Consider the following 22,693-nt stretch of genomic DNA (forward strand, 5'->3'; position numbering starts at 1 on the left):
TGACTCTTCTCAGTCCCTGCCTCATTCCTGCCAGCTGGAATTTGGACAAGATGGCTGGAACTCAAGCAGCCACCTTGAGACAATGGGGAGGAAGGGCCTGCTAAAGAGGAGCTAACAAGATAGATGTTACCTGGGTCCCTGACACTACACAGGGATATTCTGGCCCTGGAATATCCCTGTGCAGGCTTCTGCATGAGTGAAATAAATGATCTTTTTTTTTTTTTTTTTTTTTTTGAGACGGAGTCTCGCTCTGTTACCCAGGCTGGAGTGCAGTGGCCGGATCTCAGCTCACTGCAAGCTCCGCCTCCCGGGTTCACGCCATTCTCCTGCCTCAGCCTCCCAAGTAGCTGGGACTACAGATGCCCGCCACCTCGCCTGGCTAGTTTTTTGTATTTTTTAGTAGAGACGGGGTTTCACTGGGTTAGCCAGGATGGTCTCGATCTCCTGACCCCGTGATCCGCCCATCTCGGCCTCCCAAAGTGCTGCGATTACAGGCTTGAGCCACCGCACCCGGCCAATAAATGATCTTTTTAAGGAGTTCTCATTCTGGGTCTTCTGGCACACATACAAATAGATCTTGAACAAAAGCTTTAACTAGAAAGAAATACAAACATCTGTTCTAATTGGGATATTTCAAAGTGCCTTAAGCACCAAATCATGCATTAAACTTTAGATATGTTATCTATAAGGAAGGAGACAGAGAGACTGTCAAGGGATTGATTTACCCAGCGTTCTTCCTAGTAGCCCAGATTTTCAGTGTGCCTGTTCTTATCAGGTACCTTGGTCACCTGATGCCAGCTATCCACAAATGAAAGAAGAATTAGCCCAGGAACTCTCCTGTTTCCTTACCCCAGCCCTTTTCTGGTAAGAGGACCATTCTGGAGACAAAAAAGCCAGGACATCTCTTTCAATTCGGATTTGAGTTGGGCTGACTGGTTTTCCACAAATATAGAAATCCCCTCAAAATTCCTCACATACCATCTCCAGCCTCCAGGTAGCCCTCCAGAGCCAGGGACTGAAAATCTCCTGAGACCACTCAACTCAGCTGGACCAGGAGGCTGTGGGAACTCAATATGCTAATATGTGGAAGTCCCATGTCCTACACCATACCCATATCATCTTGGAGCGCTCCTCATTAGAAATGTTAAATCCCCCCCGCCACGCGCGCACATCTGTCAGCCTATCACACTCCAAAGACAGCAAACATGTCTCTTCTAGGATTCTCTAGGTGAAATATCCTAATTCCTCATGCGTGACCTCAAATCCCCCACTGTCCAGACACCGCCACCTCAGTGATTCCCAGAGCTCTTCCCAATGCTCTGTTTCAGACTGTTACAGCTTGAAAAGAGTAATGTGCTATTTTATACCATAATTTGTTTTTAGAAATAAATACCTAGGCTCTCATAAATCAAAATATAGGAAATTAATCTCAACCCAAATCTTCATTGGTGGGTCACAGTTTAAAAAAAATAAAAGGTTGAGAAACACCATTAGTGAACCTCTTAAAATATGGAGCTCAACTGTCATATACTGCTGGCAGAAACCTCAACTAGTACCATTCTTTTGGAAAGGTAGCTGGCATAATTTATCATGTATCTCTAAAGTATTTATGCTCTTTGACTTGGTAATTCCACTTCTGGGAATGTGTCCTGAGGAAATTAGCAGAGGTCTGACACACATATGACTCACAACCATTCTACTCATAAGAGTTAAAACCTATAAACAACCTAAATGTCCAGCAACGACAGAATGGTTACACAGAGTAAGCCACTCAATAGAAGAATAAGCCATTTAGATGGTATTTTATTTAAATGGTGTTTTTAAAGACTTCGCAATGCAAAAATGTTGGCTTTAATGTTGTCTTTAAAAATAGAATTTAAAATATGCATGGTATAACCACAACTATAAGTAAACAAAAGTATGCTCAGAAAAACACTGAGGATTTGCCCTCAGTAGTATTTATTCTTCCCCTTTCTCTATTTTTTCAACTTGTCATAATAAGCATGTCCAATCTAAATGTTTAAAGAAAAAAATTACCACCACTTGGCTACCATTATGAAAATAATTAACTGCCTCAAAGTGTCTCCCCATCAGAAAATGTAACTTTACAGTGGTTCCCCACTGTACATGGCAGAAACCCCCTTAACTAAGGGGCCAACAGAAACACCACCAGTAATGGGTCAAATTGACGTCAGGTGCCCCCTGATATAATGCACTAAATGAAAACATCGTCAAAAACCAAATTGAGGATAATTCTTTAAAAATGTCAAGGTCACAAAAGACAGAGACTGAAGAACTGTTCCAGATTAAAGGAGACTAACGAAGGACAATTAAATGCACTGTGTGATTCTGGTTTGGGTCCTGAATCAAATACTACCTTCCTAGTTTTGATCGTTGTACTGTGGTTACATAAGAGAATGTTTTTGTGTTTTAGGAAATACTGAAGTATTTAGGGGGCAAAGGAATATCATATATAAACTTCATATATATAGAAGAGAAGTATGATAAAACCAAATGTGATAAAATACTAATATTTGTGGAATCGAAATAAAGGGCACATAACAATCCTTTGGATTCCTCTTGCAACTCTTCTATAAATCCGATATTATTTCTAAATAAAAGTTAAAAAGAAAAAAACTTGCCTAAAAAAAAGAAAGGAAAGAAAGAGGCTTCCAGAACACAACCAGATACTGCCCTTAGTTCTTGCATAGGCCTTCTGATTCCTCCCCGCCCAGCACTTGCTCTGTGTCCTTTCCCACGTATGTGCAGTGCTCATGTGTCCTTCTGCACTGCTAGCTGAACAGTCTCGTCTCTGGTCATGAGACACTGGGTGGTTTGGCTTTTTTTATAACTATTATATGGAATCTGCAAAGTACTTGGCATGCAACATATACCTAGCAAATACTTGTAGAATGGTTTTGATGAGAGATATAAGAAAGAACATTAATTTTAGGCCAGGCGCGGTGGCTCACGCCTGTAATTCCAGCACTTTGGGAGGCTGAGGTGGGCAGATCACAAGGTCGGGAGTTTGAGACCAGCCTGGGCAATATGGTGAAACCCCGTTTCTACTAAAAATACAAAAATTAGCCAGGCATGGTGGCACGCGCCTGTAATCCCAGCTACTCAGGAGGCTGAGACAGAAGAATCACTTGAACCAGGGAGGCAGAGGTCATAGTGAGCTGAGATCGTACCACTACACTCCAGCCTGGGCAACAGAGTGAGACTCTGTCTCAAAAAAAGAAAGAAGGAAGGAAGGAAGGAAGGAAGGAAGGAAGGAAGGAAGGAAGGAAGGAAGGAAGGAAGGAAAAAATTAATTTTAAAATATGCATACTGTATGCCCCTTAAAAGGGTAAATTCAAGAAAGAAAGAAAGAAAGAAAGAAAGAAAGAAAGAAAGAAAGAAAGAAAGAAAATTAATTTTAAAATATGCATACTGTATGCCCCTTAAAAGGGTAAATTCTAAACATCTGCCATGAGCCACCATAGCTAAACACTACTCTGCACAAGGAGTGAAGGCCTAACCTTAAATCAAGCCTGGGGATCTCACCACCGATGCTTCCCAATGTTCAAATGTCTACCCAGCAGCCTCTGAAATAAAACCAAGCACCATGCGTCCCTGAATGGTGGTGATACTGTTGTGTGTGTGTGTGTGCGTGTGTGTGTGTGTGTGTGTGAGAGAGAGAGAGAGAGAGAGAGATGGCAGGAGAGGCTGGCCCTGGGATGTGAGACCCTTGGCTACTGGGAGCCAAGAGAGCTAACTGTGCTTATTAACAAACAGAAATGCAAAAGCACCTGGCAAGGAACAGAATGCAAGAGAGGATCCTTTAATTCCAAATCCAGGGCTTAGGGATTAGCCCATGATAACAACAACAGCCAAAAGCAGAGTGCTTATTGTATGACCAGCAGCGAGCTAAGCAGTTCACGTGTTATCTAACTGAATTATCTTGACAAGTGTACGAAGTAAGCACTTTTATTGTTCCCATTTTATAGATAAAGAAACTGAGACTAAGGGGAGTTAAGAAACTTGCTGAAGGTCACACAGCAAGTAAGAGAGCTATGATTCAGACCCAAGTCTGACAGACTCCAGCACCAGAGGTGGGGCGTAAGGAAGACAGATTCCCAGAGCCACATACATCTTACTGCTTGCTGCTGTAAATACAAGGCCAGCTGCATTTCTTCTATTTCGCTTCCTTTAAAAAGCCACACCTTATATTTGGGGCTACGCAGCACAGTTTCTCCCCTCCCGTATTCCCCACGGCACAAATGTGGTTGTCAACAATAGACAATTCAGGGGCAGGGCAACTTATCTGAGAGGTTATGAAAACAGGTTTTCTTATCCTGAAATTGCAACTGCAGTGCATTTAGCCAGGACTTAAGTCCCTAAAGCTTTTAATGTTTTGGAAAACCTCTTCTTGAGCCAAGAGGGCTCTGGATCACTGCCAGCTTGGTGTGCCAGGCCTGTTAACAAGGAAGAACTGGGAGAGGGAACATTGAATTAGGCAGCAGGGAGGGAGGAAGAGCAGGTGAATTCCCACTCCGGAAATCAACTCTGCCTCCAAGCTCCGTTAACTGATAAGAAAATAACAACTCAGTGCTCATGACCCATGGTGTACATCTATGCTTTTACACACATGATCTCATTTCATCCTCTAAAGTTGAGAGTCTAAGCCACTGTTTCCACCCTTCAGGTCTCAACCCAAGAGTCTAGTCATAGAATCAGTGAGTTACAGTAGCATTTTAAAAAAATTACATTGACTAGAAAACATCAGTGAGTAGTATAGGTAGCAACACTGTGCATTCAGTGAACCGAATATTACTGGGTTACACTGTAAAATGTATGACTATTCTTGCAGGAGTTGAAAAACTATATCATAAACAATCAGTGTTTATAGGCAGAGGTGGTACTATCCCCACTTTAGAGATGTGAAAACTGAGGCTCAGAGAAGGGATTTGCCTCGGATTAAGCCTAAAACAGTAGAGCCAGGACCCTGCCAGGACAGATCTGATGCTTTTCTCTTGGCCTGTCAATGTGAATAGTTCCGACAGACATCCCTGGAGCATCATCCACTCCCCATTGCTCCACCCAGAATAATACCTGAGAGGCTGGCAAGTCTGCTTTCCCTTCCAATCTAGCTGTTGAGCATGACCTGCTGAAAAGAGCCACAGTGACAACCTGATCCATCTTCCCTCTGCTACCAGCACGTTCACAAGCCCCCAGATCCCTTCAGAGAAAAGCACTTGCTCAGGTCACGTGACAGCAAGCAGACAACGGTGACACAGCTCCAATGTGAGCAGAACTTGTGCTACACACTCAATCGAGAGCACCCAGCTCGGCTGGCAAAGTACCACCAGCCATATAAGATTAACTTCGAAATGTGTCTAGTTTTGTAGCTGTACCACAGCACTCAGTATTCTGGGAATACAGATTCCTGGGCTTTATTCTTGAAGAAAAACATCTCCAGGGGCTGGGAGCGCAGGAATCCATTTAACACATATCTCCTTAAGGTGAAGAAACTCCATCACTGACCCATCTTTTAAAAACCCTCTCTCTGGGCCCCACATCACTCCCCTGTCCACTGTTAGCCAGAATTTTCCATCTCCCCAGCTCCTCCCATCCTCCTGCCTCCTTCTATTGCTCATCCCTCTGAAATCTGCCCTCCCTACCACCACCACCACCAAAAAGGCTCTTGGTGAAGGCTCAACAATGACCTCCCTGTAGATAAACCCTACAGGCACTTCCAGTTCTCATCTTGTTTGGCCTCTTGAACTCCATGCGACACTTGGTTTCCCTCCTACCTCTCTAACAATCATTCCTTTCTTCTTTGTAAACCCTCCTCTTCCCATTCTTTAAATGTTGAAGTTCTGCAGCTCACTCAGTCTACCCTCTCTTCCTACCCTATATGCCCAGCCAACTTCACCCACTCTCCTGAACAGCACCCCTAAATCAACATCTCCAGACCAGACCTCTCTTCTAAGCAACACATCTTTACGTTCTGCTTACTCAGCAGTTCTTAAACTGGAGTCAAGTATAATTCTAAAATGTTAAAAGCCTAATTCTCATACAAATAGGTATTGAGCATATTTCAAAGTTTTACTTAACTTGCTAATAAGAGACCCTAAAAAAGAGGATATAATCCTGATATAAGACTGCTACATTAGATACCAACAGGTTAATGTCCTTCAGGGCAATAATCTTTGTGTTTCTCTTCTTTACCAAACAGAAATAATTTGCATCCTACCTAACTTTACAAAGTATGGCCCATAACAAATAATAAACAGAGTTACATCCCCTAGAGCACAGCTGGTCCTTAGGTGGTTTTTATACAATACTCTAGTACGATACTAAAAGGTCACAAAATCATCTTTTATTTCTAAGTTTTAGATAATTTTTTTCCACTGTAGTCTACGAATTTGGATGGAGAAAAATGACATCTTTATCTTCACTAACCTCTAACTGAAATTTAGCCTTTCCTGTCTTATGAATGTATTTATAAATGTATAAATGCTTTCTACATTTATGAATGTAGATAATAAATTACAGTAGTAATTAGGGTACCAGTGTCTGTGACTTTGCCACCAACAGAAATCAGATTTCCTTACCACATTACAAGATATCCTGAAACACTATTTATGCTCATCACTACTTAAAATTATAGAAGTTATCAAACTTGTACCTTCAATCTTTTTATACGATGCATTAATAAACATAAATATTATTTTATCACAACCTTGTTATATTTTGATAACTGTATTTCAATATAACTGCTTTCTTTGTAATTCTATGCATTTTACTTTATACATTTAAACACATTATTCCAAGAAAAACCCAGAGGTTCTCAGAGAAGCCTTTCCTGACTCCTTGAATTAGGTTAGGGAGCCCTGTTATACATTCTCTTACCACATTATATTAACACTTTCTGTTTTCAGCACTTATTACCTGAACTAAATAATTAATCAGTGGCTGTCCCACTAGGCCATGAGAGAAAGAGATGTTGTCTGACTTATTTATGGTTATCCCCAATGCCTTAGCATGAGGCCTGGCTCATAAAAGATTCTCAAGGAAATATCCATTTGGGAAAAAAAAAGAAGTATCTGTTGAATGAATGAACATCTGTGGCACATGTAGGATGCGGATGCTGGTCCACTTTCCTTTGAAATAGGGGGGAAGGACTAATACTCTGCTCAGGACCCATAAAGACTAGACCCCGTGATGAGAACAAATCCACTTGGTCCTCAAGACCCTTCCCTGCTTGGCCCAACAACAGAGCTTTCCTACCAGGCCCACATTTGGGCTCAGATACTGGATCACCTTTATGTTTAAGCCCCAGCTTACAATGCTTAACCTTGATTTTCATCAACATCTTCTAACAAGGATTAAAGGACCTGCTCACAAATTCAAGAAATCTGCCTGCACCAGGGGTTGGAGGAACTGTAGGATTCTTTGCAGCAAATGGACATTCAACCCCTGTGCCTCCGCAGCTTTAATGAGTTGGAAACTCTGAAGCCAGACACAGGCCCACCATCACACCATCTAGGAATGGAATGTGCATCAAACTGGTGCCTCAGTATGATTTTGAGGAATAAAGGCTCTTTTAATCCCACACTACATGAGTGTCTTCAACCCCCCAGTGCAAGATCACAAAGCTAATTAATTATAAGTGGTTGCAAACTGGTATATGGAAAGAGGCCCTGTTGATGTAGGGTGGCAACAGGGGACAGCGAACTGGAGCTCCTCGGGGGAAGGACACAGTCAGCACGTGCCTGGCTGGCCACTCCCGTACAATGTCACAGCCACCAGGGAGTAGCTGAAAAACAAGTTTCAGGGACACTCTTGGAAAATGGCTGCCAACACAGCTGCTTACACATTCAAGCCAGGCACTGAGAACTCTGACTGTGGTCCCCACCTATCTCTTTATTCCTTCACCTTCCAGGCCACAGACTCCTCCACCTCGTCTAAGGGCATGTCGCCCCCCACCTCCCTGTCCAGCCACCCATTCCTCTCCAGGGGTAATGGTACTGGGCTAGCCTACTCACCTCACCAAGTTACATGGGGCTCAAAACCACACTGACGTGAAATACATGGAAAGGCTTTGCAAACTCTAAAGCCTTCTACAAATGCATCCGATTTAACAATTCTGCCAACAGATCACATGGGGAGCCAGAGGCTCCAGGCAGTGCTGAAAGATGGCCAGGCAGAAGGGATGGGCCAGCCCACCAGGGCTGAGAACTCCTGCTCCTTCCCTCTCCCGTTGGGACCTAAGATGTCAGGTGTTAAAGACAATACCACCACCCCCCCAACCCCTCCCCCACACACACATGCACACGCACAAGGAAGGAGAGGTGGGGGGCAAATAAACCATCCCAAGTCCAGGTAATGTGGAAGAACCTCAGTCTCTCCTTATACCCCATGCATTCATTTCTGGCCCACTGTCACTCAGACAGCCTCAAAACCTACCACAACCACCAAGCAAGACACAAGAGCCCGACAGAACAAAACCGCAAAGCTGGGGCAAAACCTCCAGGGATATAGTGTGTTTGCTGTCTTCATTCCCAAGAGGGGATCTACTTTCAGAAGAAAGGAGAGAGAAACCAAGCACACTTATATCCTGAGCCCTTCTGCACACCGCCCCGACATGGGATCTCTGCAGCGGCCTGGCAGAGAGGGGGCAAGGAGGGAGTCAAGAGCTCAGCTCCAAGTAACTCCCGTGGGGAGAATCCTAGCAGCACAGAGGGCCCCCTACCTGGCATTCAAATCGTGCAGCCTCTCTCTGGCCCTTCCCTGCCCACCTCCTCCTCTTAACTGACTTCCCCATCATCTCTTATTCAACAACTGGCAATGACTGCTGAGACTCCCAGTGACTGGACACTTTCCTGTGCCAAGCACTGTGCTGGGTGCTTCCTGTATCTCTTCTAATCCTTTCAACACTTCAAGATGGATATCATTATCACCACTTACAAACAAGAAAACTGAGGCAGGGCCCAAGGTCAGGCAGCTCCTGAGTGTCTAGCTGGCTGAAAGCCCATGTTCTTTCCACTACATAACACTTGAATTTATCTTGTAGATAACAGAGAGGAAAGTAAGGATGAAAGTGTTGTTCTGGGAAAATTAATCCAGTCTCTCCCCCTCCCACCCAACCCTGCATGTGACCTGATTGATCTTGTTATTAAAAGGGCAGCTTTCATCATGTCTCTCCATTACCTTCAGAATCGAGTCCCCATGGCTTTGCCAGGCATTTAAGGTTCTTTACGATCCACTTTTTCAGTCTTATTCCCCTCATCCCCAGACTCAAACCCTCCCTCCATCCAGCCTGGCCTATCATTCCTCATTTTCCATGTCTCTGGCTTAGAAGGTTTCCTTCTCTGCCTGTGACATTAATTCCATCAGCCAAACACAGACCAGGGCTGATGACATGCCAGGCCCTGAGTTAGGTGCTGGGGACACCACAGCCAGGACAGGGTACTCCCTGCTGTCACAGAGCTCCAAGTCTGCCCTCCTTGTGAGGCCAGCTCACACCCTGCTCTTTCCTGGGGCCTTCTCTGGTCATTCAGTGTCCCACTGCTTGGCCTCGTCCTGAATCCCCAGCACACGGGGGTTGCCGCTCTTATGGCACTCAGCCACACTTCCACCTTATATGCCGGGTCTGTTTTAAGACTTCCACTGTAATGTGTTTATTTCTGTGGGAAATGTGCATTCCAGGTTCCAAATAGCATTTTAAATGGCAATTCAGTTCTCAGGCCAGCCCACAAAAGCCTATTAAATATATAATGGTCCCAGAGAAGTACAGAACCTAAATAAGTGTACCTTAAAAGCTCTACAGGAGAAGCCAGGAGCAAACATCTGCCTCCTGCACCTCCACCCACTGTCCTCCAGGGTCTAAGCTTCAAGCGACCATCAGGGGCAGAGGCAGAGAAGCAGGCGGGAGATGGAGGAGTGGGAAGAACCTGATTTACATTCAGCAGATCTGGCTCTTCTCCCAGCTCTGCCTTCACTAACTGGGTGGCCTTGAGTGAGTCCCTTCCCTCCCTAGGCCTCGCTATTCTCTTATAAAAGAAGAAGGCTGAGTTAGATCAGTTCTGAATCTCACGGATCAGCAGAATATATGTATTTTTAAATATAAATATGCAACATGGATTTTATATTATTAAAAATAAATTTTATCAAGAAAGGACTTTTAAAAAGAAATCACAATGTACCACAACCAGCCTCATTTTTCAAAAGGATGCTGTAACCCCCTCCCCCTCAAAATATGGTCATCATGTCAGAAAAATTGACAAGTTCTTAAACTGAAAACATTTGGATTCATGAAAAACAAACAAATACGCCATTTTTTTTTCCAGTTTGACTGTAGACCAGAAAAGTCCAGCCCAGCCCAACTTCAGTCCTTGGCCCGATGCTTGAGAACCACTGAGCTTGGAGACCTAGAGTTCGCTCCAGCTTGATGTTTCTCCATCCTACAGGCTTGGTGGAGACCACAGGACAATCAGCATGGATAGCCCTAGAGAAGGGTCAGCTGCAGGGAGGAGCTGAGCTGGACAGCAGGAAAGCAGGCAGTCAGCGCAGGGATGGGAGCAGGACAGCACGGCCCGCCAGGGATCGCCCTGCACCCTAGGGCTACCTCCTGCCCCTGTGCCCAGAAGTGCTTGGGAAGGAAGATACCACCACCCATAGCCTCTGAGGGCACAGACACCCAGCCTGGAAGCTCTTGGAACTAACCTGTCCCATGTGTTTGACTGTGACACCTTCCACCCCAGTATTCTTCTGGAAGGCTGAGGGTTCCCAAAGGAACATTTTTTTAAAATCTTCATTAACTTTCCTGATTATAAACTAATACATATTCATGTGAAAAACTTGGAAACCACAGAAAAACATAAGCAAAGAAGCACAAGTCATCACAACTCCACCTTCCAGAACAATGACTGTTAACATTTTGATGCACTGCTAATTCTTCATGCACGTAACTTCAGCCACCCTGGGGTTTGGTTTTATATCCTGCTTTTCCCTTAGTTATCACACTTGGGCATTTTTCCACATCCTTAGATATTCTTCATAAACATCATAAAATGTTTTCATAATAAACATAACATTCTAGTAAATATATATATTCTTTACAAACATTGGAATGGACTGAAATATTTCTTCTTCTTTGTTTTTTCTTTCTTTTTGAGATGGCGTCTTGCTCCATCCCCCAGGCTGGAGTGCAGTGGTACAATCTCGGCTCACTGCAACATCTGCCTCCTGGGTTCAAGCAATTCTCCTGCCTCAGCCTCCTGAGTAGCTGGGACTACAGGTGCCTGCCACCACGCTCGGCTAATTTTTGTATTCTTAGTAGAGATGGGGTTTCACCATGTTGGCCAGGTTGGTCTCAAACTCCTGACCTCAAGTGATCCGCCTCAGCCTCCCAAAGAGATGGGGTTACAGGTGTGAGCAACTGTGCCCGGCCAGGACTGAATATTTCTGTCATTCCCCCAAAAATTCATATGTTGAAATCCTAACCCCCAAAGTGATGGTATTAAGAGGTGGGGCCCTTGGCAGGTAATTAGGTCATGAGAGTGGATCGATCATGAATAGGATTAGTGCCCTTGAAAAAGGAACCCAGGAGAACTGTCTAGTCCTCTTTCTATCATATGAGGATACAATGAGAAGCCAACAGTCTTCTGGAGGAGGGTCCTTGCCAGAATTCAACCATGCTGGCACCCTGATTTCAGACTTCCAGTCTACAGAACTGTGAAAAATACATTTCGATTGTTCTGCATCACCAGTCTATGGGATATTTGTTATAGCAGGCCAAACTGACAAAAATAAACATCACTTTTCATGATATGAACAAGGCCAGATATTATTTAACCAAGCCACTATTATTGAGCATTTAACCCATTTCCGCATTTTTGCTATTGTAAAAAATACGGTGGGTGTATATCCCTGTACATGAATCCCTGCAGATGCCTTTATACCCTTCAGGTCACAGCCCAGTCCTGTGCACATATCAGCCCTCAGTAAATATTGAATGAACAAAGAAACCCAACCTGCTTCCAGGAACCTGGAGAGCCCTTATCAGATAGGCACAGCATTTAAATTTACAAAGGCCCAACCCACTGTCCAGCAATCACTCACCACTGCTCCTGTTGGCATGCTCCCTCCACCTCCTACCTGCTAAGCCAACTCTAGGGCTTAGGGAAAGGAGAAGATAGAAATTGCTTGCTCAGGACTCCCAGGTTCTAGTGCTTTCAGCAAACCTACCTGCTCTTCCGCACCTCCCAGTGAAGGGGAGCCGCAGCCCTCCAGTGCCTAGCTAACTACCACACTCCTCTCAGACTCTGTTCAACTCCACCACCTCAGGAAAGCCATGGCTGACCTCCCTTTAAATCAATGTATGGCTCCCGTTCAGTGAAGGTACCAGTACCTAAGGTCACAGCACTTACTGTTCTGTCATTGTTTGCTCACAGGACTGACTCCTTTGCCCAATCCAGGGCAACACCAGATGGCAGGCACAATGTGTGTTTTGCTCTCCACCCAAAATCCAACCCAGTGGAGGGCAAAATATCAATCCAAACAATGTGATTGATAAATAAATGTCTGCCGAATGAAATTTCAGATTCTCAAGCCCATTGTTTTCACAAGAGGGAGGGGAAAGGGAGGAAAGCAGGACCTCCTACTCAGTCCAAGTGCAAAGACCCATGGGGGCCTTGCAGAAGATAGCTCCCTTCTCCTGGCCCAGAGACCCGTCCAGACCAACTGGCTCCAGGGGACTGATGGCAAAATAGCGTTCAACAAACCCAGACGCAATGAAGTGACACTGCCCCACTCCAGCCTGGTTCTCCCCGAGAGTGAGAACACAGACCTAAGAGAACAGGGGGCTTCCTTCCCCAGCCGCTTCCAACCAGAGAGTCCCAGGCCACTCCTCACTGGTGATCCAGGGTATTGGGAGATGGAAGTGTTTCAAGCAACTCAACCCACACTCCTTTTCTCCTCCTCTTTGCCCAGTGTCCTTGCCACACCCAAATGGAAAATAACGGGAAAATCTGGGTTGGGGAGGGTGCCAGGAGCAGGAAGTTCCCTGGAACTTCAGGAGAAAAGGAGCCAGGATGGTCCTAAAATAAGGGAGGGCATAAGTTATGGAAAAGATGGCCACAATATCCCATCACACATCCACAGCGACACGAAGGCCAAACCCCAGTCCTGGGCCAGCAGGCACACCCATTCCGACCTCTCTCAGGGATGCCTGGAGTCCCTCCACCAAGTGTAGCAAACTCCTCTTGGAGCCCACTCCTTTTCCACTTTCGTAAGATTTTGCAGTTTACACAGCTTCTTTCTCTGAGACCTCATCCGACCCTCAGAACCACCCTGTGGGGGTACCTTTGCCTTTCTATATCATGGATGAGGAGACTAGCTCAGATACATTAAATGAACCGGCGCGTCACACGGCTAGAAAGTGGCTGAGGCTCGAGCCAGCCCCTCAGTTGGGTGTAGGAGCAGCTCCTCAGCAGGGGCGGGCTGCGTCGACCCCACCCAGCCCACCGAGCCTGGCCTGTGGGCGGAGGCCCAGGTGGTGGCCCGCAGTTTCCCAGACGCCTGGGGCCGAAACCAAGAACAAGGTGGCCCTAAACCAAGGTTTCCGGCAGTGCAGGTAGTAAGCACCCCCATCCCACCCCGCACTCACACAGGTGCAGGGCTCGGAGTCTGGGGCTGAGCACACCCGCAGCCCGCCGGCGTCCCGCCTGAGCTGGTGGCTGTGCCCCGACCTGCATCCCCGCAAAGTTGTGGCCGTGGCGTAAGCACCCTGCCAGGGATCGCCCGGCGCCCCACAGCTGCCTCCTGCCCCTGCGCCCGGGAGCGCTTGGCGGGGAGGGCACCGGGACTCCCGCTGTCTCCCGCGTAGCACCCGGTGCCCGCCTGCCTGGCATGCACGCCCTCATCCCGGTGCCCCGGGGCAGCTTCCCTCACGTCCTGGAGAGAGCTGGAGCAGAGAGCGCAGAAGGGCACGCGGGGCACACGTGCCGGCCCAGCCCGGACCCCTACCCCACAGTCTCACCCAGATTGCCAGCAGCAGCCATGCCGGCCCAGCCCGCGCCATCCCCGCAGCCGCTGCCCACCGCTGGCTCCTTTCTCCACTCCGGCGCCCGCGCCCGCCCGCCCGCCTGCTAGCTCCACCTCGGCCAACCACCACGGCTACTTCCCAGCCGCTCCCCGCCTCCGAGTTCCCGGTGCCACGTCTGCCAAAGCATGCGCAGCAGCCGGGGAGAGGCGGCCGGGAAGAAGTGCTCGCTGGGAGTTGTAGTCTGCAGCCTGGCTCAGCTGGGGGCTGCGGGTGCGGACTGGCCTCCGACGCCACGTGGCAGCGAGTGAAGTGTGAAAAGGCAAGGTCAGGGAGTAAGGAAAGGCAATTAATGCACGGGGGCTTACTCTGTGCCTGGAGCTTCAGAAACAGTATCTCACGCAGCTCACAGAAATTAGGTTTTATTTTCTCCACTTTGAGGATTAGGAGGCAGTCCAGGGAATTTAAGTACGTTGACCCAGATCACACAGCCGGTAAATGGCAGAGTCCAGTGCTGCCTGTGAAGGACAGGAGAAGCCCTCATTCCTGCCTCCCAGACTCCCCGCTGCTTATTCTATTTAACTTCAGTAAAACATTATTGAGCTGTTGGAAAACAATTTGGTGGCTCCTCAAAAACTTAAACATAGATTACCATTTGACCAGCAATTCCACTCTTAGGTAAATACCCAAAAGAGTTGAAAACAGATATTCAGACAAATGCATGTACACCAGTGTTCACAGCAGCACTATTTACAATAACCAAAAGGTGGAAACAACTCTAACGTCTGTCAAAGGATGAATGGATAAACAAAGTGTGATACATCCATCTAATGGAATGTTATTTAGCTATTAAAAGGAATAAAATGGCCCAGCAGGGCAGCTCATGACTGTAATCCCAACACTTTGGAAAGCTGAGGCAGGAGGATCATGTAATACCAGGAGTTTGAAACCAGACTGGGCAACATAGCGAGACCTCATCTCTGCTAAAAATAAAAATAAAATAGCCGGTGTGGTGGCAAGGAACTGTAGTTCCAACTACTTGGGAGGCTAAGGCAGGAGGATTACTTGAACCTGGGTTATGGAGACTGCAGTGAGCTGAGCTCATGCCACTGCACCCCAGCCTAGGCCACAGAGTGAGACCCTGTCTCAAAAAAAAAAAAAAAAAAAAAGGAGCAGGGGGGATAAAATGCTAACATAACACATGCTGCAATGAATGAATCTCAGAAATGTATGCTAATGAAAGAAGTCAGACACAAAAAGTCACATATGATGTGATTACATCTTATGAAATATTTAGAATAGGTAAATCCACAGAGACAGAAAGCATAGTAGTGGTTGCCCAGGGCTGGGGGTGGGGAGGAAGGAATGGGGAATGACTGCTTAATGAGTATAGGGACTCCTTCAGGGGTGATAAAACATTTTGGAACTAGATAGATGATGGTTCCACAACATTGTGAGTGTGCTAAATGCCAGTAAACTGTACACTTTAAAATGGTTAATTGATGTTATGCAAATTTTACCTGGGTAAACATTTTCAAAAGAGAAAAACTATTTAACCCATTCCATGTTCTAAAGCAGGGGTCCCCAAACCCTGGGCCTCTGGACAGTCTGTGGCCTGTTAGGAACCAGGAGGCGAGCGGTGGGCCAGCGAGCATTACTGCCTGAGCTCTGCCTGCTGTCAGACCAGTGGTGGCATTAGATTGTCATAGGAGTGTGAATCCTGTTGTGAACTGCACATTCAAGGAATCTAGGCTGTGGGTGCCTTATGAGAATCTAATGCTGATGATCTGAGGTAGAACAGTTTCACCCCAAAACCATCCCCTGTCCCCCCACTGTCTGTGGAAAACTTGTCTTCCACAAAACTGGTCCCTGGTGCCAAAAAGGTTGGGCCCTGCTGTGCTAAAGCATTCATGCATGCAGTCAGTTTATACATTCGAGAATGTTTATTGAACACTTACTATGTCCTGAGGCTCAAGATATCCAGTAGTGAGATGAACAAGAGAACTGCACAGTCAGAGGTTGGTAAGTTATAGCTGAAAAGTCCTTGCCTTCTGTCAGGAGAGTCAAAGCTCAAAACTTAGAAGTTATCCATCACTCACTTCCTATTCCCAACAGGCCCATCCAACCCCTCACCACATCCTGTCAGTTTTACCTCCAAAATATATCTCTTCCATCTCCTCCCGAGTCTAAGTTGCTGACATGTCAGTGACTATTACCTAGGAAAGGGTAACAGTCTCTGAAGGAGTGTGCCTGCTTCTCCCCCATACCATCCATTTGTTAATGTCAGTTGGATCTTGCTTGCCCCTCCCTTGAAACTCTCCAGTGGTTTCCCATTACCCTTAGAATAAAATCCAAACTCTTCCCACAACCTGCAAGCCCTGCATGGTCTTGGACCTCGCCTGGTAGACCTCATCTCCTGCCTCCCCCAACCCCTGTCCACTGGGTTCAGATACACAGACCATCATTTCCTCATTCCTCCCCTCTCCAGAGCTGCTCCTACCTCAGGGCTTGTGCTCCTCCTAAATTCTTTGCCTCAGCAATTTCCTAGGCCTTTGTCTGGCTGGCGCCTTGGAATCCTTTAGGGTTCTGCTATCCATGGCCTCTCAGAGAGGCCCTTCAAGAGCAGTCCATCTACAGGTGAGTTTACCTTCCCCACGGCCGAGCTCCTTTTTCTCTATCCCAACTTCTGCTTAGGTTCTGTTGCTTTTTTGCCTAGCACCTACTACAATCCACAAGACTTACTGAGTCCTTGTGTTCATTGTCTTTTGCTCCAGCCTGAATGTCAGTTTCCTGTCTCTCTGTTCATCACCTTGCTTCCAGGGCCTAGCACAGGACGGAGCCACAGATGGTTCTCAATGTTCTTTTTGATGAATGACTGAATGATTGAGCGATGTAATGTGTTGGGAAGTGTCAGAAATTCCTAAAGCAGTTTTGGGACAGGGCTTCCTTGGCACGCTCTGCTCTGCAACCTCGAACTTATGATCTGCACATGGGAAAGTGAGCTTTGCACCTCTCTGTGGGTCTCTGTTGCTCATTTGTAAAATGAAATGGTTGGTGAGGATGCAGAGCTACTGGAACACTCACACATTGCTGTGGGAGTGTAAATTGGCTCACCTACTTTGGACAACTGTACATGTACAAAATCTGTGCCAAAATATTCATGGCAGCTTTATTCATAGAAGCTGTTATGGACTTGTGTCCCCCCAAATTCATATGTTGAAGTCCTAACTAACCCCTACTACGTCAGAATATGACTGTACTTAGAGACTTTAAAGAGGTAATTAAGGTTAAACGAGGTCATTGTAGTGGACCCTAATCCCACATGGCTGGTATCCTTATAAAAAGAGGACAGTAGGACACATATATAGAGGAAAGCCCGTGTGAAGACACAGAGAGAAGACAGATGGCCAGCGACATGCCAGGGAGAGAGGACCTCAGAAGAAATCAACCCTGCCAAAACCTTGATCATGGATTTCTAGCTTTCAGAATAATTAAAAAAAAACACCAAACCTCTGTCATTGAAGCCACCCAGTCTATGGTGGTCTGTTACGGCAGCCCTAACAAATTGGTACAGCAGCCCAAACCAGAAACAACCCAACTGTCAGAACAGGAGAGGAGATAAATTAATGATAGCATATTCTGCAAAAAAGAGAGACAGAGAGAGAGAGAGAGAGAACAAACTACTGATTATATACAACAACGTGGATGAATCTCAAAACCCCGATGTTGAGCAAAAGTAGCCAGACACAAAATAATATATACTGTATGATTCCATTTATCTAAAGTTCAAGAACAAGCAAGTACAATCTGTGGTGATAAAAGAAAACAAGTGGATGAGGAATAGAGACGGACTGTGGGGAAAGCATGAGTAAACCTTCCAGGTACTGGAAACGCTCTGCATCTTGCTTTTTTGTTTCTCTGTTTTGAGACAGAGTCTCACTCTGCCGCCCAGGCTGGAATGCAATGATGCAGTCTCAGCTCACTGCAACCTCCACCTCCCGGACTCAAGCCATCCTCCCACCTCAGCCTCCCGAGTAGCTGGGACCTCAGGCGCACACCACCACACTGGGCTAATTTTGTATTTTTTTTTTTTTTTTTTTGAGACGGAGTCTCGCTCTGTCACCCAGGCTGGAGTGCAGTGGCCGGATCTCAGCTCACTGCAAGCTCCGCCTCCCGGGTTCACGCCATTCTCCTGCCTCAGCCTCCCGAGTAGCTGGGACTATAGGCGCCTGCCACCTCGCCCGGCTAAGTTTTTGTATTTTTAGTAGAGACGGGGTTTCACTGTGTTACCCAGGATGGTCTCGATCTCCTGACCTCATGATCCGCCCGTCTCGGCCTCCCAAAGTGCTGGGATTACAGGCTTGAGCCACCGCGCCCGGCCAAATTTTGTATTTTTAGTAGAGACAGGGCTTTGCTCTGTTGCCCAGGCTTGTCTTGAACTCCTGGGCTCAAGTGATATCTGCCTGACTTGGCCTCCCAAAGTGCTGGGATTACAGATATGAGCCACCATGCCCAACCTGTATCTTGATTCAACGGTAGTTACATGACATTTAACATGTGTTAAAATTAATGTATTATTCCAGCTGAATTGATTTATTATCTAAACTCTATACCAATATTTTATACTTTATATACACTATCTCTCAGTCTTTTTCTTAAGTCTAAACATTTAAGGGTGGTATGAATCAGCTAATCATCAGGATTCCTTGTAGCTCTTGTATCTTCCAAGTTCAAGACTGGCTAAAAGTTCCTGGGTCCAGGGAGGGCTAAACTCTGCAGAAATGTAACTGCCAAAAGGGGCAAGAGTTGAAGGGAGGAAGGGAGGAAGGAAGCTATGCACCTGAGAGCCAGGGAAACAGAGGGCAAGGGACTGAGGGGGGTGGAATAAAAATTTCCAAGAAAACAAGCCATTTCATTCTGCAATTGAAACAAGCTAAAATGCAATTTGTGGCCCTTCTGGGAATGCTTACCAATTCTCACTTCACTCTCCTTGAAATATTAGGAGAATAGCACAGGGCAAGCACTGTCCCTCCTCCATTAGAGCCCTCAATGGGCACCATCCATTTTCCAGCAGCAGCCCCGCGGGGCCAGGCCAGAGACACTTCTTGTCTTGCAGTTTATTGCGAATTGTGACACCACCTTACATTTGTGTAGCCAGTTCCCCTCCATCATCTCAGCTGGGATGAGGACTAGCACAATGACCATTTTCTGACATTCAGGCAAGATAAGAATCGGCCCAGAAAAAAAGGAGGAATGTTGAACCAAAGAAGCCAGACACAGACAAGTATATTCTGTAGGATTCGTTTATATGAGCAACATGAGGCGAAGGTTGTCTATTTTGTTAGAAGTCAAAATAGTGGTTACCCTTGGGGGAAGGATGTCAGTAGTCACTGGAAGGGGTCTCTTGGGGTGCTGGTAAGATTCCACGTCTGAATTGGGGCACACGGGCATGTTTACACCGTGAGAATTAATCACACACATCCATGGATTATAAGGTAAGATATGGTTTGGATCTGTTGCCCCACCCAAATGTCAAATTGTAATCCCCAGTGTTGGAGGTGGGGCCTGGTGGGAGGCAATTGGATCATGGGGGTGGTCTCATGAATGGTTTAGCACCAACCCCCCTTGGTACTGTATAGTCAGTGAGTTCTCGTGAGATCTGGTTGTTTAAGTGGGTGGCACCTCCCCCCCTCTCTCTTCCTCCTGCTCTGGCCATGTGAAGATGCCTGTTCCCGCTTTGCCTTTCACCATGAGTAAAAACTCCCTGAGGCCTCCCCAGAAGCAGATGCTGCCATACTTCCTGAACAGCCTGCAGAACCCTGAGCCAATTAAACCTCTTTTCTTGTAAATCACCCAGTCTCTGGCATTTCTTTACAGCAGTGCTAGAATGGACTAATAATACAAGGTACATATGTTACATTTCACAAAGAAGTTCAAGATTTTTAAAAAGAGGAGGAATGAGATGGAAGGAAAGAAAAGTCAGCTCTGAACAGGGAAGGTGAAAGGAACGGGGGATCCCAAAGAAGAAACAGCTGGGAAAAAATTCAGTAACCTCAATGCCTGGGCAAGCAGTCCATACCCCCGAGAGGGACTGGCCAGGACAGCTCGTGGTGCCCAGAATACCCCAAGCTGCCTCATAAGCCTTTGCTTCTGCTCATCCCAGCTGCTGACATGCAGCTCCTCCCTCACTTCCTTGCTTGGCTGGTACCTACCAAGCTTGAGCACCACTCCTTCAAAAGCCTCTTCTTACACTTGTCATCCTCCTACTGACACCCTACCAGTCCAGAGCTAAGTGTCCCTGCTCTGTGCTCTTACAATTTCCCATGTAGAACATGGTCCTCAAGAACAAAGACTGGGTTAAATTCATGGAGACAGAAAGTAGAAACCTGGTTTCCAGGGGTCAGGGGGAGGGAGCTATTGTTTAATGGGTACAGAGTTCCAGTGTAGCATGATGAAAAGTTCTGGAGATGAATAATGGTGATGGTTGCCCAACAATATGAATGTTCTTAATGCCACTGAATGGTACACTTAAAAGTGGCTAACAATGGAGAACCAAAAAGTGGTGTCAGGAGAACTAGACGTCTACAGGCAAAAGAATAAAATTGGACCCTTATCTCATACCATATACAAACATTAACTCAAAATGGATCAAAGACCTAAATATAAGAGCTAAAACTATAAAACTCTTGGTGAAAACACAGTAGAAAACCTTCATGATATTGGATTTGGCAATTATTTCTTAAATATGAAACAAAAAGCACAAACAACAAAAGTAAAAATAGGTAAATGGGATTGTGTCAAAATTTAAAACTTGTATACATCAGAGGACACAATCAACAGAGTAAAAAAGCAACCTACAGAATGGGAGCAAATACTTGCAAATGATATATCTAATAATGGGTTAACATCCAGAATATAGAAAGAACTCTCTCACTCTCTCTCTCACACACACACACCATTTAAAAATAAGCAAAGGACTTGAATACACATATCCAAAGAAAATATACAACTAGCATATGAAAATGTGCTCAACATCACTAATCATTAGGGAAATGAAAACCAAAACAACAAGGAGACACCCCCTCATACCTATTAGGATGGCTGCTATAGTGGAAGGAAAGAAGGAAGGAAGGAAGGAAGGAAGGAAGGAAGGAAGGAAGGAAGGAAGGAAGGAAGGAAGGAGGGAGGGAGGGAGGGAGGGAGGGAGGGAAGGAGGGAGGGAGGGAGGGAGGGAGGGAAGGAAGGAAGGAAGGAAGGAAGGAAGGAAGGAGGGAGGGAAGGGAGGGAGGGAGGGAGGAGACGGGGGAAGAAAGAGAGGAGAGAAAGAGGAGAGAAGGAGAGAGAAGAAAGAAGAGAAAGAAAGACGAAAGAAAGAAAGAGAAAGAAAGAAAGAAAGAGAAAGAAGAAAGAAGGGAGGGAGGGAGGAAGAAAATAAATAAAGAAATGAAGAAATAATATGTGCTGGCAATGGGTGGAAAAATTGGAACCCTTGTACACAGTTGGTGGGAACGTAAAACGGTGCAGTCACTATGGAAAGTAGCATGACAGTTCCTCAAAAAATTAAACGTGGAAATACCATATGACCTGGCAATTCCACTTCTGAGCATATATCCAAAAGAATTGAAAGGAGTGTCTTGAAGAGATATTTGTATACCCATATTCATTCAGCATTATTCACAAGAGCCAAAACGTGGAAGCAATGCAACTGTCCACTGACAAATGACTGGATAAACAAAATATGGTATGCAATGAAATATTAGTCATCCTTCAAGGAGAGAAATTCTGATACAAATTACAACATGGATGAATCTTGAGGACATTATTCTAAGTGAAATAAGCCAGTCACAAAAAGGCATATACTGTATGATTCCACTTATGAATTACCAAGGATTGTCAAATTCATAGAGACAGGAACTAGAAAGGTGGTTGCCAGGAGTCAGGGGAGAAACAAATGGGAAAATAGAAAGTAGATGTTTAATAAGTATAAGGTTTCTATTTTGCAAGATAAAAAGCATTCTGGAGTTTAGTTGTACCACGATGTGAATGTACTTGATATTACTGAATGTACACTTAAAAATAGTTATGGTAAATTTTATGCTATGTGTATTTACTACAATTAAAAGAAAATGTGGCCCTATAAAGGCATGGATACGAGCCCTGGCTCCACCACTTACTAGCTGTGTGGCCTTAGAGAAGTGACATGACCTCACATCCCCCTTCTGGAAAATGGGAATAGTAACAGTACTTTCTTTACAGAGTTATATTGATGAGTAAGTGAGATTACCTGTGTAAAATATCTAGCTAGCATTTGTACTGGATGGATATTTAGCTCTTCTTTGATAGTCCTCTTTACAAAATATTATATTTTCCTACAACATCCAGTTTCTCAACCCCTCCAACACCCATATCCCAACATACACACAAACACACACACACACACACGGTGTTAACTCTTAAGGACAAAGATGGCACGGCATCTGGTTTACTTCATTTATCTTGGTATCCCCAGTGCCTGGCACATAGTAGGAGCTCATTAAATGTCTGAAATGAACTGTAGCAAGAGGGTTTGACAACACAGATAAGGAAACCCTGTCAACATGAATATAGACAAACAGCGGAACAAACTGATCAAGTAATTTTAAGACAAAAAAGAACTGTCAC

The 22,693-nt window shown here is 45.6% G+C and overlaps 1 protein-coding gene across 4 annotated transcripts in view; it reads right to left on the bottom strand.

Annotated features, from left to right (window-relative positions):
• PDIA5 (protein disulfide isomerase family A member 5) overlaps positions 1-14,227 on the bottom strand; it is a 93,605-nt gene extending 79,378 nt beyond the window's left edge. Inside the window, exon 1 of one of the 4 annotated variants that reach the window (XR_013414377.1) lies at positions 14,030-14,223. Coding sequence is in view for 1 of the 4 variants with exons in the window: in XM_001112864.5 (XP_001112864.2) it covers positions 14,030-14,071 (42 nt within the window). In the remaining 3 variants the exon portion in view is untranslated. Of the gene's footprint in view, positions 1-14,029 lie in introns of all 4 variants that reach the window. The other 3 variants (XM_077993796.1, XM_077993795.1, XM_001112864.5) reach the window with 3 other exon arrangements.
• Between the last annotated feature and the right edge of the window lie 8,466 nt (positions 14,228-22,693).

Source organism: Macaca mulatta, chromosome 2 (genome assembly GCF_049350105.2).
Source record: "Macaca mulatta isolate MMU2019108-1 chromosome 2, T2T-MMU8v2.0, whole genome shotgun sequence".
NCBI classification, from domain to species: domain Eukaryota; kingdom Metazoa; phylum Chordata; class Mammalia; order Primates; family Cercopithecidae; genus Macaca; species Macaca mulatta.